Below are 19,538 nucleotides of genomic sequence, written 5' to 3'. Positions count from 1 at the left end.
ATCTGCATACTCGACACATAACACATCTATTTTTTGTGCAGATCTTAAAGCCTTGGAAGAAAACTGAATATCGATTTCTCATCACCCTTTTTCTTGTTGAATTCCCCATCATGTCATGCACACTCGAGTGTGACGTCAAGCTTGCAGTTGCATTTGACAGATTTTCTTTACAGTGTATTAATAGTGACTGATTTTACTGGAACCCCTAACCTCTTTAAAAAATGAGTAGTTGTAATAAACTCTCCTCCAGGGAAACACTTCTAGGCTACAGAGATATAGGATCTATGCAGTGGGAGAATGATCCAGGGGGTAGAGAGCTGGGCTTAGGGTAATCAGGACTGACCTATGTGTAGGGAAAAGATGGAATGCTGATGATCCATACTGGTTAAGAGCTGCAGGGGATGTTGATGGAACAGCTGCCCGGTTACAGAAAAAGTAGGGTGAAGGGCCACAAGAGGAGTAAAAGGTGGCTGTGCCTCTATGGTCCTCTCACACCATGAATGCCGACGAGCTACCCGTGAAGAGGGCTAGAGAGGGAGGAAGATTGTTTAGGTACAATGTAGATAAACTCTGAAACATCCTGCCCCTTTCCCTGCAGACAATTGATAACTGTCCTTCAGAAAAGGGCCAAACACCTTTCTGTTTGTGAAGTAACCCCGGGGAGTTGAAGTCTACAGTCTGTTTCCCTCAATCAGCGCTGGCATGCCTTTAGGTCGCCATTCTTATACAAATTTCTTTAACATAACATGCGAGGGGAGAGGCCAGAATCATGAGGAAAATGGGTGCTACTGTAGAAAGAAGCACCCTCGGCAGGACAGAGAAACCCATAAGTGTTAAAGAACGAGTGCCTGCTCAAGAAGGAAAACCTGTGCAAGGGGTGATAAGCCCAAGTGAGAGGAAGAACTAGTCCCATAGAAGACATGAGGGCTCATTTAGGAGAAAGACCGCAGTAGAAAAACGCAATATGTGGCTAGAAAGGAATGCACAGGCTGACCCAGATGAGGAGGAATTCATATTTGGTGCCTCAGTTGGAAGGAGAGGCCCAAAGAAGGGTGAGTGATTCTTCATTAAGGTGGGACAGGTGCTGAACTACGAAGGCGGTCTGTGTAGCGTGTGAGCGACTCTGGAGGGAGAATAGATGGATACTAAAGGAAGAGAAAGAATCCATGCAGGGTGAGGAGGGAGCAGGTGCTAGGGTAGAAAACTGACCTACCTGAAGGGAGTGAAATCCAGGAGAACCATAGAGCGGTGATGATGACGGATTCTACTATCAAAGTTACTGAGAATCCTCGGTCGACTGGACCTTTATTACCTGCTGAGAAGTGTAAAGGGGAGAAACATTGCATTCATGACAAACCCAGCACAGATCAATTTAGAAAAACTCGGAAAAGATCACTGACTCAATTCCAATTTAGGGATTTTATTACAAAGCCAAAAATAACTGAACATACCAACACCTCATGACGAGGTTGTAAAAATACATAGGCACTAATACAAAGCCCACTCTACGAATCAGTCTAATCCGGTGCAGCATAAAAAGAATAAGCAACTCCAAAAATATTAAACAGGCAATAACTGCACCAACATCAATATTAGCCTTCTTTAGTGGCTGCAAAAAGGAATTTGTTAATCTATCCCTACACTATCACTAAAGTGGCATCCCTACTTAGCATTTCCTAGGCAAGATCAAGAAAAGGTGTCCACTCGTGAAGTGCACTCACGTTGTAAGGGTCAGTAGCCGAACTACAGAGCTCGTTCTAAGTCTTCCTTCAAAGAATCGATCCCTTCCTTCTACCCCTCTAACGGCTCTCTAACTCATCCCTCATGGCACTGTCCCTAATACAAAATGCACAATCGATAGAACACGCCCCTGAAACACCTCCTCTGGCCAGGCACCTCTTGTAGGTAATTTTCCACCAAAACTTGTACTCGGTCCAGCAACGGTTGGTGTGTTCTTGGGACTCCGGCTTCTTCAGCAAGAAAGAATATCGGCTCCCAATTATCGGCATTCCTGAATACTTTGTAACAGGTCTCCTCCATACCTAACTCCTAAAACAAAAGGCGTTAGTCTAACTAACGAGGACGGTGTCCTTGCACCTGCAAAAGAATCATGAGAACAGAACAACCTTGCACGCGCATGAATTTCGCTGACTGCCTCCAAATGAGAGCTTTACCAGGGGAAAATGCACTTCAGGCCTACACAAACCAGCTAACATAAGGAATACCAATAGGCCTTTCATAGCACGAAAGAGCAAATACTCCATCTAGGCCTTTGACATCAAATTAAACATGCATTTATAAATGTTGCATCTGCCAGCACTACATTTCATCAAATTTAAGGCACAATTAATCATTTCTACATGTGCAGACTTTAATATGGTGCATGTTTAAATCTAATGCATTACATTACACTTGATCTACTCTGTTAAGCATTTGCAATAAACATCGTGAATTACACGATTCCCTCTAAATGCCTTTTTACGTTACTTGAATGGCACGACTTATTCTAACATTTCATTTACCATTGATTATTACAACACAAATTACTAACTAGAGTTAACACACATAAGAATATATGCGGGTACGGACTATTCATGAATATGATATACCCCTACAATTTCCAGAATATCACTGCGCTCTATCAGCAGGTTCTAGGTTTCAAAGAAGAGAGATCCCCGGGTTGATGAAGTATAGGTCTCATTCAATGAGCGAGAGCAACAATGCATGGATAAATTAAAATAGCACAACGCTAAGGATTTGCCACCTCAATGCACATTAAGCTCCTGTGAAGCATTTTTTATGGTCGCTACCTACAAATATCTGCAATTTTTATATAGTTTAAATGCTATGCGATACAGGTTCCTCTGTGCTCCTGCATACAAGAAACCCCTATAGAGAGATGCATACGTGGTGTTCCGCAATAGGTCTGTTTTCTTTAAATTTTAAACATGTCTTTGGCTATATGCACCTAAAATGGCAGCGCGCGTGCATGGTTTCGCCCACTCTTCTTAAGGTCATGATTGCCCGCTTAGAGAACCGGTTCATTTCTGTTTCAGGTCAGTTCCTTCTGGAAGAATCGCGGCTAATCGAAGCAGCCGAAATGGCTAAGAAGGCGGCGGAACTTGACAGCTCGGAGTTCGACGTGGTCTTCAATGCCGCTCACATGCTCCGGTACGTTGGGTCCAGTACGCTGCAGCGCGTTGATTAAATGTATCATTTGTATTGTTTCCCTGCGGTTTACCATAAAAGGTGCATAGTGAGATGATCTTTTAGTATATATAGAAGTGGTTGTTTCTTGCTTCACCGAGAGCGCTTGAAATAGAAATATAAAAGTGTAGGTACTCGCTATCCCCGAGTACCTATTTCCTACTCAAAGGTGCTGACACTCTTCTATAAAAAAAAAACCTTTCCATCACCCTCTACCCAATGAGAGCAAACGATGTAGGGAGGAGTGCCCTAAAATAAACATATCTGAACGAGTTAGAAAAACGTATTGGGCGACGCCGAGATTGTTGTTCTGCCTCTGAATATTATTTTCCTTTGTGACATATTTCTAAAGCAGTTAAATTCAGCACAATTGAGCACAACATGTCTACTTTTCTTCAGTGTTCATTTCATAAACGTTTATTTTGATGTTAGATCAAAACAAAGAACAATGTTGAACATGATCCAGACGCAAAATAAAGAAATTGTGGAGAAATATGCGATGACGTGAAAGTGCATTCTCTTCTGCATTTAGTATTGCTGAAAAACGTCCTTCTGGGCAGAGCAGAGGCCTTGTTTGTTTGCTGCTGTATAATTGCCCATACTGCAGATCTGAGAACACCCATTCTCCTGCTCCGTGAGAGTTATTTGAGTTTTCATTTCACTTATACTGCAGTGAACAACTTTTCACAGAATTACAAAGGTGTCTAGCTTTTATCATCACCTCTTCCAGGTGGTTTTAATCTACCTTTCTTAGATCATTTTTCAATTATCTTATGAGAAACTGTGCTTCTAGTTTTTAGGTTTCGCCTGAGACAGCGCACATGCTGTGTCAGCAAAATCGTTTGTCAACAAAAATAAGGCTTAAAAACAGACTTACCTACCATTGGTTGGCTTCAACGTCCCTATTGTTTCCTTGCTTCTATTCGTCACCACCTCCTGCTTGCCTCCTACTTTCTGCTGGGTCCTCAAGTGTTTATTCCTGCCGTAAAGCATGAACCAGTTACACTTTCCTCTCTGCAGCCAGTGTCCTTCCATAAGCTGTAGCCCCTGCAAGTTCTTTATTTAACTTTTTTTTTAACAAACACTCTATACGATTCCATATGTTTCCAGTCGCTCCCACTGTTTGTACTCCTGCCCCCACCACCCTCCCGCTCTCCATTGTGTTGCAGTGCCCTCCTTCCTCTCCCCAGACATCCCTTGTGTTGCTTGCCCATACTCTCCCTGCCCTCCGTCGTGTTGTTGCCCCTCCCCTTCTCTCACACACTTCCCTCTAGTTGTTTAACCCCCCTCCTGCATTCCATCCGCACTCTGTGGTGTTCCTCCTCTTCCCTCCTCCCTCGTGTTGTTTGCCCTCACCATCCTTCTCTTCATGTCCGTTGTGTTGCTAAACCCACTTCCTCCCATGGTTTCTCTTGCCCCCTCCAACCCTTCTGTTCTCAACAAAAAACATGAAATGGATGTGAGTGCTATTTGGCGTTGTTAAATGGTCTTAGACACATTGCACAGCAATGTATACTGCTGTGCAACATGGCTTAATAAAACAAGCATTGGCATAGCCAATAGATCTCGCCTTTGGGACCTTATAAGTGTTTAGCCATGCAACAGTTGCATAACTAAATACTTATAAAGTCCCAAAAGCGAGACCTATTGGCTATGCCAAGCGCCTGTGCGGCCGCGAAAGTGAGAGTAATCGCGGTAAAAGCGGCGCGCGCGCACATGCACTGTAGCTTTAGGCTGGCCTGGTAGCACTTTCTGGAGCCCTCTCAATAAGTCTCGCCAGACCAGCGCATGCGCTGGGTCAGGCGAGACCTAAAAAGCACTATGACGAGGTCAACGCTGGCCTGTCATAGTGCTTTTTTTGCTGAATAGCATGAAGCCAGATGGTCTTGCTTAGGGGAAGACTATGGGCTTTGTCAGTGCTTGATATGTGAATGGCCATTATAGTCTGCACGTGTTCCATTTTTGGTGACTTTGATTTGGAGTTTGTAGACCATCACGTGACAAGCAAGTATTACATAGCTAACAGGTCTTGGTAATTTTAATGAAGCAAGGCCTTTACATCTTCACGCTCCTCAGAAGCTGCAATCTGTACTTTCCCGATGCAGAGTCTAGTACTTCGGCCATCACTAGAGGTCTTGTGAGTTGCACTCAAGGGCTTTCCCTAAAATGCTGCATTATATTAATGTCTTTCTAGACATACCATAGGCTTAACTTGGCCCTTTTTCACTCAATTGAAACTTCAGAGCAGGCGTAAGATATGCGCTTTGCAGAGTAGCAGGTAGGTTATGCAAGGTAGGTAGTTTTGGAAGCTATGGTCGTTTCTGGTATGATCGCTATGGAAGGTAGGTCCGTTGTGATAGGGAAGGTGTTCTATGTATGATAGGTAGAGATGGTAGTTATGGTACGCAGACTCGATGCGTCTGATAGATAGGCTTGGCAGATGTGGTAACTATGATAAGTGTACTGTTATTAAGGAAGCATGCTTTTTTTGCTTATAAATGATTGGTTTATTATAATTGACACTATAAATGAGTTAATCTTGTTGCTTGCAATTCACAACATGAAATATAGACAGGCGAGTCTTTGAGGAGAACAGAAAGAATGGTTTAATAATATAATTGCATGTATGTGCTTTGTAATGATGGTTTTGAAATGGCACCTTATCTAAACAGATAGCATTATCAGAGTTAAGCTGTCCTCCCAAATCAGTGTTATGAAATAGACACAGGCGAGGAAGTTTGTGTTGAAACTGGTTAAAGTTTAAAAAGACATACACAGCAAACATTGCATTTTAAACATTTTTGATGAAGGGCCAGACTATGTGCCAGCACATATCTATTTTGTGAATTAAAAAAAAAAAGCGGTAAAGCCACCATTTTATTGTGACATGAAACTAAAGCAAATTAATGCGCAAGAGCAATTAATGAATAGCACTGCGCCGCCTTTGATGGCAAGCTTAGAATCCAGACAGTAAACAGTTTAGACATAAATCGGCAAGTAAAATGTCCTCCTGCCAGCAAAGCAGTCAAAGAACACAAATTGGGTATCAAATTCAAGTTACACATCCCAGCAGTTTAGCAAAAGGAATGCCCCAAAAATCTAATTGGAGCAAAAATAGGACAGTGTTACCATCCTCAAAATGCCATGACCTTGACAGATCACCCATCCAACCAATGGGCTCCAGGCAAAACACATGAAGGTCAATGGCTGGAGAGAGCTAAACCAGAATTCGATCACTCTCTTTACTTATTTTTGATGTATTGATCACAAGAGCTTGTATGTTCTCAGAACACCTAAAAAGGATGCGTTGTCCCCTTAACTCATGCACGCCAGTTTTATTTTACCGTCAATCGGTGATAAACCTTTAATTTGGATAGCATTCTTAGTAGGGCCAACAGTGTTAAAACATATTTAATTAAAATATGAAATGCAATGCAAATGTATTCAGTATCTCTGAACCTTTCCTATTTTGGGTTGAGTGCAGCATATTATTGTTTATATACAATAAAATGTTGATCTTATAGCTGTCTTCGAGGGCTCGCCTCCGACACCTTTGAAGACCCGCCATTCATAGCATTTAAAGCCCCAATAGAAGACCCATTTTCGCAGACAAAATTGGTTCAGTGAATGCGGTCACCCTACCCAGCATGCACCTCTTTATGTGGGTACTATTACTAGCAAGCCTGCTGAGTCTTTCTTTTTGCCAGATAGACTTTCACTCCTTTTCCACTCTTTTCAGTCTAAATATGAAGACTTTGGCTCTTTCCCTTTCTTGTCGTCACTGTTATTGCCCTTGCATTGCACGCAGGTTTTTTTTTTTTACCTCATAGAATGCATTTTACATTATTTGGCTAGACTGGAAATTGCCTCAGAGTGTAAACAAAAATATATACATATATATGTATGTATGTATATGTACAGGACGTTTTTAGGATACCTATCGTCCTTAAGCATTTCACCTCTTCTTCCTTTTCATTGGCTCATTTAGGAGCCTTTTCCCATGTGGCTTTTCCACTCAGATAGTAAAGCCTCAGTATATCTTGTAGATGTTCCCTCTGTAGTTCTTTGACGCATAAGCCGCATTTCAAGAGATGCGGACTATGTGGGTATTTTCCATCAGTGAGTAACCTTCACAGCTTCTTCCTATTATAAGCATCCATGCAAGTTCCCGTCACAGATTACTGGTAATCTTTTTAGAGCGCGTGATGCGAATTGAGAAACCAAAAAGGCCAGAATATTTTTAAGCCAGATGATTTTAGAATTCCCAAATAACTTGGTATGGTCTTTGGTAAGCCTAGAATTCCACAGCTGTGGCAGAGCTGTGGCGGCTTTTGAAATACACTTTACCTTATGTAAAGAACAGACTCAAAAAGATATGGGGCTTTAAAGAAGTATCCCAGGAGCCAAACTTCATCGTGAAACACTGGTGACTCATTATGGGGTTACTTGGTTTTCCCTACTATTCACTTCTCTGGCTGTAGTGTATTTGGTTTGTAAACAGTTGCAAATCCCTTTTTGCCTGGTACTGGCTGACTTCACTACAGGTTTTGTAATGAGTCCTGTAGCACGAGCCAGACATTTGGTAATGTAGGAAACTAAAGTATGCTCATCTGATTTGAATTTAACTCCAAAAGAAGGCAGGATCTGCTATTCCTCCTTACTGTCGACTAGCCTGAGCACGACAGCTTAGTTTCTTAATTTCAATGTGGATGTTATCTGTCCTGTCTTGATAGAGTCCCGGTGGCCTCCATGCAAAAATCAGTTAGTGGCTTCTGCCCCATATAGCTCACTTCTTACTTGTATAGCAGAAACTATTGTACAATCTATACAGACCTGCGCCACAAACGTCCACGGTTCACCTCCTTACCCCACAAACCCTTGCACAAATCCATCATCTAACAAATATATATTTTCTGGTCCTTCCTGTAAAAGATATTGGTGGGTTTTCAAAATGTCAAAAAATGTTATGTAACTGATAAGACTACAATTTCCCATTTTGATGGTTAAGTACATGTTCTCTGACTTCATCCATCCAGAACTTTGTGTGCTTGAAGTCATGCTTGCCACCTTATCACTAGATGTTTCTTTGATCAGATGCCTGTTCAGTAAATGGGCGGGAGAAAGATAGACTTAATATCTCTACTGCTTGTGGCAACTTGGGCTTTCTTCTACTACTTCAACCGCTCATAATCCCCTCTCACCATACAGCAAGGTCTGGTTACAGCTGGTGATCCCTCTGGAGAACTGAAACGTACGCGTAAGGGACATTCAGGCTGGGGCAGCCCTTAGACAGTAACGTGTGTTCCCAGGAGTAAGAGCATCTGCATGGAGCAGTTTCCAGTCCCAGTTGAAGGTGATCTTTTCAACGTGTTGATGTTGGATTGGAGTCCTAGGAGTGAGATGATCAGTCTCCGTGAGGTGAAATGTATGTGTTTTTTGTTGATGCGTCAATGATGCACCGTATTAACGTAAGCCCTTTTTGTCCCTGAAAGACGGATATGCGGGTATAGGAAATTATAAATGTTTAGGTATCTATTTCCGCAAACTTGGCACATTTCAGAGTGCTTGCAATCCTCTCTGCGCAGGCATGTAGAGTAGGATAGTCTGTTCTCCTTTCATTTCCGCCAGTAAGCCTTTTTGAAGACGTCCATCACAAAGGAGCTTTGAAGGTGACAGATGTGAAAGCAGCCACGGGTTTTTACTGTAGCTTTGCAAAATTTGAAATGCTCAAGTATAGAAAAGGTAAATATAATGGGAACAGCAGGCTGGCTGTAAGCGTACTTTGCAGTCTCTGGGGCTGTGATGACTTTGGAACACGACAGGCGTGATTAATGATATTATTGAAACTCTTTGATGGACGGTGCCCTTGTACTCACAGTATTTAATTTCCTTCTGCCACCTGAAATTGTACAGGATTTTAAAGGTTGCAGCTCGAATGAAAAGCTGTGACTGAAGCAGCCATTCCTTGTGTAATTGTAGCTGTAGCAATCTTTGTTGTCAGCTTCTGTGGGCCACATTCTAATCATGATTAAGAGCATAGTTTGCAGAGGAATGTGAAGTGGAATGTTAAGTCACTGAATGTGGACTGTTTGCCCTATGGCTGTTCTTCATCTTTCTACAGATCTCCAAATATAAATAAAGAGATTTCAGTGTGATGAAGAATGTTATGAGAACTGTTGTCACCTGGATAGGCCTATAAGCTTTACCACTCATTGTTTCTCTGGTGCAAGGCAATCCACATAATATCCAAACCCACACCACTGGAGGATATCCAAGTCAGGTAATTAGAGGCTATGGGGCCTCAAGGGTGAGCTGGCCTCCAAACACAATGTCTTAAACACAACAAAGCCACCCGATAGTGTATTTTGATTACTATATATTATTCAGGATTCTACCCGAAACATTCTACTATTGGACATGCACACAAATGTGACTGGTTGTCCTCACCTCCACCAGATGTCATGCTTCATCATAGGACACCCCTTGCTCTCCAAAAACTGGTTTGATGGACTCAATGAGGCTCTTATACCTAAGAACGGGCCCGTGATCTATACAAATTAAAAACCAATGTGACATCCTTAACAGACTTTTATATTTACTACAAACATTACTTGGTGTTGAAAAGACTCTTGGAGAAAACGGGAATTAGTACTCCATCACCACATAAACAGTCAACATGTTTCTGCCTGATGAATCATGCGAGTCCGTGGCATATTTCAGGATGGAAATACGGGATCCAGGTGTGGAAACGACACGCTATGTGCCACTAATAACAAAAGAGGGACCTTTGTCTCCCTTTAATGTACCAGGCCGATGAATACCTGCAACAGAATTACTATATGTTTTTCAGATCCCTTAAGTTTAGTAGATCTGGGATACATAGAAATGACCATCAGCATGCAACACTTGCATGCTTGGCGAGAAAGTGACATTGAACTCGTGAAACAACATTGTTTTCAAATACATCAAATTGTGAGACCAGCTCACAATCTTGTTCCACTATCAGGTCATCTGGAACCCTTGGAGGAAGGACTTAGAAACCCCTGTAGTTACACTCTAAAAACAGCAATGCGGGAGGAAGTGTGGTTTCATTTTCAGTAAATCACAATTCCTTTCCCTATTCTCAGTAATACACAACATGGGATCAGTATCCTTACACATATCCACCCTCTTACTTAGTCAAGGTGAGTTCCTGTCTGCTAACCTGGCTGCATCCGCTCCTTCCTCCTGGTGTGCAAGGGAGTGGGGGCGTAGCCTGGTATTTATAGTGTGGCCCCCTTCGCAATTACAACCTCGTGTACAGCTGTAGCCTCTTAATTGAAGAGTACTAGCCAACCGGGGGAAGTGCTGTTACCTGCAACAGCATCGCCGCTGAAGCACTTTGTTGTGAGTGATGTCCTCATTGTGCGGCATGATCACGTCATCCGGCATCATCGGGGCTTCGCCTTTGGGAGGCCAATCCTGGGTATCCACCCTAGTTCCTAGCTCATGGGAGATGTAGTTTCTTATTTTGAGTAGGGTTGATGAAACATATGGCAGGCGCCTCATTTGAGCGTCCCGTCTGAGAGGGTGAAGGTTCATGGTACTAATTCCCCTTTTCTCCACACTGGTTTTTAACATCAAGTGATATTTCTTGTAAATATAAAAGTCTGTTTAGTATGTCACGGTTTTTAATATGTATAGATCACTGGTCCGTCCTTGGATAGAAATGCCTCCCTTTTTTTAGGTGCAGGCCCGCTCTCCATCAAACCGGGATTTTGGAGAGCGTGGGGTGTCCTATGATGAAGCATGACACCTGGGTTCATGTGAGGACATCCATCACATTTTTGTGCGTGTCCAATAGTAGAATGTTTCGGGTAGAATCCTGAGGGATATATGGTAAGCAAAATACAATCTCAGGTGGGTTTGTTGTGTTTAGATCAACGCAAAACCAAAGGAAATGATGGACGGAGTGTTGAACATTGCAAGCACTCACCCCCAGTCAACTGATCTGGGTTAAATCCATCACCGTTCTTTAGCCCACTCTGCCACCCCAGTTCAGACATGACCATATGCAAATCAGTCTGACCCTGTGCCTCATGGGAACAGTCCAGCCCGAACTGCCAAGCCATGTCTTCCCTGGACCGGAAACAAGCTTCCTAGGACCGGTTTCTGGCATTTCAGCCGTCTTCAGCCAGGCTTGCTTGAATCCAGTGGCAAAGTGAGCAAGGGACTCACGTCTGAGCATACCCTGCCAACTTATGGCGAACAAAGCAAAACCAAAGGAAATGATGGACGGAGTGTTGAACATTGCAAGCACTCACCCCCAGTCAACTGATCTGGGTTTAATCCATCACCGTTCTTTAGCCCACTCTGCCACCCCAGTTCAGACATGGCCATATGCAAATCAGTCTGACCCTGTGCCTCATGGGAACAGTCCAGCCCGAACTGCCAAGCCATGTCTTCCCTGGACCGGAAACAAGCTTCCTAGGACCGGTTTCTGGCATTTCAGCCGTCTTCAGCCAGGCTTGCTTGAATCCAGTGGCAAAGTGAGCAAGGGACTCACGTCTGAGCATACCCTGCCAACTTATGGCGAACAAAGCAAAACCAAAGGAAATGATGGACGGACTGTTGAACATTGCAAGCACTCACCCCCAGTCAACTGATCTGGGTTTAATCCATCACCGTTCTTTAGCCCACTCTGCCACCCCAGCTTTGTTCGCCATAAGTTGGCAGGGTATGCTCAGACGTGAGTCCCTTGCTCACTTTGCCACTGGATTCAAGCAAGCCTGGCTGAAGACGGCTGAAATGCCAGAAACCGGTCCTAGGAAGCTTGTTTCTGGTCCAGGGAAGACATGGCTTGGCAGTTCGGGCTGGACTGTTGCCATGTGGCACAGGGTCAGACTGATTTGCATATGGCCATGTCTGAACTGGGGTGGCAGACACTTACAGCACAACCAGCATCATTACACGCTTCCCCTGGTTCTTCACCATGCACAGCACACGGAGCAGTGCAAGCTGTGCACGTACATACGAACCGCACTAAAACATGCAGTGCAGGGCACATAGTCACACTCGGAAAATGTACGACGTAGCTAAAGCACTACAAGTTTCTCATAATCAGGCCGGTACAGCACGAGCAGCAGTGTCGGTGCACGTCAACTCCATGCCTTGCCCAGCCCATCCCCAAAGCACCTATACACTTGTCTGTTCGTAGGAGTGATGTATACATTTCAAGCTGAGAGTTTTGTGCTAAAGCCGACCCGCATCTCAGCAATGCGCAGGTCAGGCTGCTGGGCTTCCAGGACCCTTTCTGTGTTTTTAAAGAGTGTGTTTTTTGTATTCCCTTTTTCAGCCAAGCCAGTCTTAACGAAGCGGCTGAGATGTATTACGAAATGGCAGCAGGACTGAGGCCGGATGTAAGTATCTACAAATATTCCCATTTGTGGCTAATGAGCAGAAAACTGTAAGATGAGCTGCGGGTACCCCTGTTTTTTTTTTATTTTTACAAAACGGAATCTTACTGCCGCAGTGGGGGGTGAGGGGGGGGGCGTGTTTTTAAAAAAATTGAAGTAATTCATGTTGACAGTTCTTAAGTGTATGAGAATCAATATGCATAAAGTTATTTTCTCAAATGTATAATTATGAGCTTTGTGCAACCTCCTCATGATGACACGGTTCTAAGGTGCCCAACCGCACTTGGTAAAATGTTGTCATGTAAAGGTTGTCAAAATGGCTGGCGGCTCCTCTGATAGGCCCAATGAAAGAATCCCTGCTAGCTCACAGATCACATGACCCTCCTCTTTCACATGTTGTACTAAAAGTAAAGGGGTGCTGGTACGACTGCACAGTGATGTCACGAATGAGCACAACTGCTCCTAAAACTGAGAATGGGGCGGTTGGAAAAAAATAGTGGAGAAATTAATGGTAGTGAAGAATAACCTGTGGGCGCTGATCGGGCGACTGCAGTAACTACCAGCTGCAGCCTGCATATGTAATGAAATCAACAATTGGTCTAATTTGTGGTGGGGACAAGAACACCTGAAACAGCCATCGGTATGTGTGATCTTTAGCTTGCATTACTCTGTGCTTATACCATGTCACTTCCAGCACATGCGCAGGATAGACACAATCACCGTTTTTGCCAAGAGTAAAGATCCTTTTACCCCAGCCTGGAGAAATTCGAGCTAATTCTGCCAGGTCAAGAACCACGCTTACTATCCGCATCCTCTTCTCTGAGGCGGTCTGTGAGGTATAGAGTAGCAGACGTTTATCCACCAAATAACCACAAATATTCAAAACATGACATCTCCTGTAGAAGTTGAGGCAGCATGGAGCCTGAATTTAAACAGAGCTGCTCGGCAGAGGGTGATTCTCGTCAGTGCCCATTGTACTTTGGTGCAGGCTTTTGGTAGCCAATTTAAGAATTTAGAATAGAACTTATGGACATGGCTACAGGCTCCTTGATAAACTCCACTAACTTTGGAATGTTTTCCGTCGCTGAGACAGGAGCACTAACCTGATGAGGTACCGGTTTGTTGCCAGCAGGGTCTTCTCTTGCCCAGGACATGTGAAACTTGCTTGAAAAGCCCCTCAGTCGAATCAAACTGTCCCACGATATACAGTACTTCTGAACAGCTTAATGTGGCAGCAGTTTTTTACCATGATGTTGATTCGTAGATCCTGATGCAGAGATCTCTACTTGTCTATCTTCTTCCATAAGATGTGCTAGGCGGGGTCTTATCTTTGCAATTCGTGTAGTGCCAGTCCCATGGCGTCCCGCCTGTTAGTTTGAAATCATCACATTCTCTGCTGTTTCATTGGTTGCCAATTAGACTTTTAATTTTAACGGTTCATCTCTAATCTTTTTATTGGAAGTACCAGTGGAGATCTGCTGATGAATATGGAGGCCAAGAAGGGGGGAGCTACTGTATTTTTTAGGTTTTTTAAGTTGAAATTTTCATGTTCAGTAAGGCCGGTACTCAGAGTTGGTATTTGTAGGAAACTGGCCCCTTTTTGCATGAGCCCCTCCTTTTTTTGTGGGCTGATGCTGTGTTTTTTTAAAATTCTGTGCACTGGGACTGCACTAACCAGGCCCCAGTGCATGTGCTCTGACCCCTAAAACACCTTGACATTGGTTATACTCCTAATCAGCATATTTTCCTTAACCATAAGTCCCTAATATATGGTATAAGGTGTACCCAGGGCCTATAAGTTAAATCTCACTAGTGGACTGCAGCATCCATTGTGCCAACTTTTACAGTGACAATGTAAACATGACAGCTGGCCTACCACTGTAGCCTAGCTGTTGCAGTTTTAAACAGCAAATTCATCATGTGAAAAATATTCATTTTGAGAGCCCCAATTCTCCTTTTTAAATATTAAAAAGTCACCTCTAAGTAGGGCTTACTGCCCATAAGGCCGGGTGCATGGTATTCAAAAGAAGGTCATATAAAACTTTAATGTTAAATACACCACTGTTTTTCACTGCAGCAACTCTAGCTGTTTCATAGGGAAACACTGGGTTACATTATTATATTTAATATGGACATTTTGGTTAGGAAACATATTTCAAACACTATTAATAATAGGTATTAAAAATCCAATTTAATAGTAAAATCGAATTTGTAATTATTTTTAGAAAGTTAAAAGTTACAGGCTCTGAACAGAGGAAGAAGAGTTTTGCCATGTTGGATTTAGGTAGAGAGGTCCAGTTTGGGATTGTTTCCTGTAAGGCTAACAGGAAGTGCTGCACAATTGGGTAGGATTACACATGGAAACCTTTCCCTAGTGGTCAGGGAGATGCCAGGAGTCTCCCCCACCCACAAGCTAGTGGCAGACATAAATGTTGCACCCCTTGATACCTTCTCCAGAACACTCTGGACCTGTGGAAGAACAAAAAGAGAACTATTCTTGCTGTTTGAGACCTGTGAAGGTATTAGAAGGGCTGGATCTGCTCCCACTTGTACCCAGTACAAAGAAGTGGACTTTAAGGGTCAGTCGCCTGACCTGTTAAGCTACAGGGAAACAGCAAGCTGCAAGAGGCCCTTGTCCTGAAGAGTCCAGCTGACCACTTCAAACTGGACCTTCCCTGGACCCTTCTGGTGGCTTCTGCTGGAGTAAGTCCTGATCCCAAAGTGCTGCTCCTGAAGTTGACTTTAGGCTCTGTCAAAGTGTACTCCTCCTAACATCTTGAAAGATGGGAACATTAAAAACTCCTTTGCTCTAAAATCTCCGAAGGACTGGGACATATCATCCAAATCAATCTGATTTCGGTGTGTTGCCGGTGGGCCAGAGGTTGAGGGTGCTGGGTGCAGGGTGATTGAGGGTGCAACAGCAAATTCATTTCAGTTGGATGTGGCATAGAGGGTTTCCAGCCTCGTGGATCCCTGTTCGGCTACAGTTTTCATTCTTGCCCTGCTGAAGGTTTCCTGCCAAAAGTCAACGGCTTCACCAGGACCTTGTCAAACGGCTGTCTAAAGCCTCATGGGGCGCTTCTCGGCCCCAGCCTGCTGCCTTGCCCTTCTGTGGATTTCTAACTTATATCCCAGAGACTAACCTCGAAGGTAAAACTTTCAACTGGGTCCGTTTTGGTTCTCGTATCTGAACCGCGATTCAGTTGGGTGAGCCTTAAATCATGCCAAGCGCAACCAGATGTCTGTGGTTGGAGCTTAACTTTAATTGGTCCCATTTTTATTTCCAACTTTAAAAAATTCGTAAATCTGATTCCCTTTATTAGATTTTTGTCATTTTGTGCGTTGAATTACTCCCTATTCTTATAAATTGGATTGGGATTTTTATTATCTTGTGATTTCGACTTCTGTTTTGGTTTTTCTAAATGCTTTACATATTTTCTCAATTCAAGCCTGTCTGCTCTGTGCCATAGTTAGCAGGGGTTGAGCTTAGATTTAAATTATTGAAACCTTTACTGGACCTTCCAAGAATAATTACCTTATTACTTGAAGTTGACTACCATCCACCCCAACAAATAATCCTCTTTCTCACAGTGTGGTACTCTAGGATGGACTTTCGTACCAGCATTGACTTTGTGAATTCCATCATGCTCATTGCCCTCACCTGCCACAATTGTTTTCATTTGTTCCTGAAGGCTTTTGAGCAGTACCAGGGCCTCATAGTTCAAGACAGACTAAAACAAGTGTCTTGCTTTCTCACCTTCAAACACTTTGGGTATTTTACTTCCTTTGGGGCAGATCGTTTTTGGTCTGTTTGCCACTAGATTGAGCGCTTGCTTCCTTCAATTTCCACGCTATTTCTAGTATATTTGTGTTGGTCTATTCACTGAAGACCTGCTGCCTACAATCCTTTAAGTGAATGTGAGATGCAGATGTGTTCAGTATTGGACTTTTCATTTGTCACTGCTGCTGTGTTCCGGAGTTGCCAGGAAGGTTGGGAGAGGTGGTAAGTGGTTCTAGAAAACAAGTCTATATTAAAATCAGTTTTAAGACAAGCTAAGCAATGATTGAAGAAAAATTCATATCATGCTCCCCTATTCAGGGGTGCTCAGATGATGAGGTTAAAAATTGAGTGGTTGAAATACCTCTTGGTGGATAGTATTGAGCTCAAATACCAGCCTAGAATGTTGTTACCCAACTTTCTACGTTTAGGTAAGGATCCTTCTGCAATCTATAGAATATGGAGTACAACACCATTATTGGTGCTAATTCGCGTCTTTCAAATTCCGTTCCACGGTTATGGCTGTTTTTTTTCTGGTGCCACTGTTTTAATATTTGATGTAACTGTAAGTATTTGTTTACTGCTGTTGGCGTGCTTCGTTTTTAAGTGCTAAAATTCTACTGTTGCATTTATCTCTCATTATCAGTTGATTCCCTTTAGTAAGTGTTTTTCTCTTGTATTAATTCTAAATTATGAAACAAATACATGTGTTACCAGTGCAGTCTTACGATTGTTCATGTTTAAGTATAGTATGTTTTTACTCCTGTGTCCTCAATCGAGAAAAACACATATCCTGGGTTTGCTTGTGTCAATATTTTTAGGGGCGTGGCATACCAGTTAGGCTGGGCTGACTCTTTTGGATTGACTCATTTGCTTCAGGTTGATTCCTGCCTCCAATGGCACAAAGAAGCTTAAACGTATGGAATGCGGCCATGAGTATTACCTTCAGCTGGGATTAACTCAGGCAATTTCCATCACTTTTTGTACTGTCTTTAAACAACGTCCTGGACATAAAATTATGCTTCATATTATTTTCATGCAAATGCAGTATGTTTGGATCCACTGTATTCACATGGAACCAACATAAAGGCCTCCTCTACCTGCATGGAGTCACTCAAAGGTGGGATCCGTTCAAGACCACCCTTCACTGTTCCAGTCAGCTCCCAGCATGTGATAGACCAGGGCCTAGCGTACAAACTGTGCATTCCATGACCTCCGTAGGGATTGTACTGTGTATTCTGAAATAGTCAAGGCATCAGATGAACCTTGCAAACCTGACTAACTATTGTATGTGGATTCAAATGCTTTCAGGAGTAATGTCAAATATGTGTAACTAGAAACTTCTGTAAAATCATGGATGTCTCTCGAGAGGGGCAGATGAGGCACATGTTGATGCTCTTCATCAGGACAAGCTTTAATTTTCTCTTGTTCAGATGCTTGAGCTACTTTTACTTAATTTACTTTATTAGCTCTTAATTTACTTAATTAGCTGCAATTCAACTTCACCAGTCGGGACAGGGCCATATTCAAAACTAGACTTCGCCTGTGTCCTCTGCTCATTTAACTTTGGCAATTGCTGCAATAATTCTGCGTCAAAAACAAGTTTCTACCAGTCCTGCTCTTGAGGTTTTTAGAAATTTCTATTTTTAGACGATAAAACGTAAACTGGCTAATGTCTGTCTGCCTCTCTCCTTCCTCCTCTCCTTTCCTGTCCTCCCCTCCAACTCTTTAAGCTCGTTTTGTGGTGGAAAATGGCGTTTTCTTTGATTTTTCGATTGCTGTTTAGAAAATCATCTGCCGATGTTTATTTTTTCAACTACTTTTTTGTTGGGACATCTTTTTTATATTTCGGTCTTGATGAAGGCCAAATTTGAGATGATCTTAAAAAAGCTGATAAAACACCCACACATCTGGTTAGGGCCTCGCAAGAAGAGCGGTCTCTTTGATGTCTCGCACCATTGAATTAAGGCAAAGCTCAGCAGGTCTGTGCGGCCTGAGCCGCCATCTTGAGCTGATTGGTCCTGATGCATTCCACGGGGCGATGCCACGACCTGGAAGCCCGTGCCCTCCCACCCGGCATTAGCGCTGCTAAGATTCTGCAACTCTTTGACAGCTCTAAGCCTCCTGTCAGCAGCACATTGTTAGGGGCAGCTGTTTTCATTTGGCCGCTTCAAAAGGGTTTGATTAAACGTCGACCTGTAGCAGCAGACACCCGGTCTCGCGCGCGACTATTGAGGAGTCCGTGTGGTTTCACCTTCAGGGAGAGTGAAGTATGCCTGCTGCATGATGGCTTAATCACGTGGTGTAAGAGGAAAGTGCTTTGAGGCATTCAGATCCAAGCCATATTTATGAATGTGTCGTCTGTGTATGTGCAAAATGTCAGCGTTTATGTATGAACAGACAGAATCAATTATTCTTTAAAGTCAAATTAATGTTTATTTTCACTCCCCTCAGATGTTGGTCATAGTGTAAACATGGACATACATAAGTGTATAAGAAACCAACTTTTCAGTGTAATAATAACTTTTTTTATGTAGCGTTTCATACCAGCCTTGTGCCGTTTCGAAACGCTGTAAACACCAGCTGTTACATCACCCAGTTAAGTAATACATCGAGGGGTTGGAAGGCTGCGTCAGCCCTGCCAGGTTTGAACTCCTGCCCTCCAAATCATCTCACTCAGCAGCAGTCGTGTATTCTCCTAGCAGTCCTGCGGCCCAGTCCGTGTCCAAGCTTTGTTTCACCTTTCTAGAGAATGACCTGCTCAGAGGACACTAGTTAAAGCTGGTTCCCCCACCTGTTCGGTTTACAGTTTACTCGTTCAATACTAACACATTACTCTGTACAGAAGTTGGAGTTTCATTGCATTTTAAATTGGATGATCCTCAAGGTACCATCTAAGACAAGAAACCAGCTAAGAATTTAAGTGAAATTATTTTCGTTTGGTTTTCGACAAGTGGGTGCACACCTGCTTTTGCCTAATGTGGTCTGATGTGGCTTGCTAAAAATTGGCCAAATAAAAGGGAGTTTCTTTCCATAAATGAACTGGCCGCAGTTCTGCTTGGATCAGGCCATTGCTCTGTTACCACTTCTGAGACCACGAGCCACATGAATAGAACAGGACACACTGAACCTCTTGTTTACGTAGCTTTACTTCGCCT

General features: G+C 43.1%; 1 protein-coding gene across 1 annotated transcript in view; it reads left to right on the top strand.

Annotated features, from left to right (window-relative positions):
* TMTC2 (transmembrane O-mannosyltransferase targeting cadherins 2) overlaps window positions 1-19,538 on the top strand; it is a 624,329-nt gene that overhangs the window by 566,439 nt on the left and 38,352 nt on the right. The window contains exons 10-11 of the mRNA XM_085652968.1: window positions 3,057-3,171; window positions 12,542-12,605. Coding sequence (XP_085509094.1) covers window positions 3,057-3,171; window positions 12,542-12,605 — 179 coding nt within the window. The remainder of the gene's footprint in view (window positions 1-3,056; window positions 3,172-12,541; window positions 12,606-19,538) is intronic.

This window comes from Triturus cristatus, chromosome 4_1, assembly GCF_964204655.1.
Source record: "Triturus cristatus chromosome 4_1, aTriCri1.1, whole genome shotgun sequence".
In the NCBI taxonomy this organism is placed as follows: domain Eukaryota; kingdom Metazoa; phylum Chordata; class Amphibia; order Caudata; family Salamandridae; genus Triturus; species Triturus cristatus.
The sequence above is the reverse complement of the archived record's forward strand: the minus strand, read 5'-3'. Positions and strand labels throughout refer to the sequence as shown.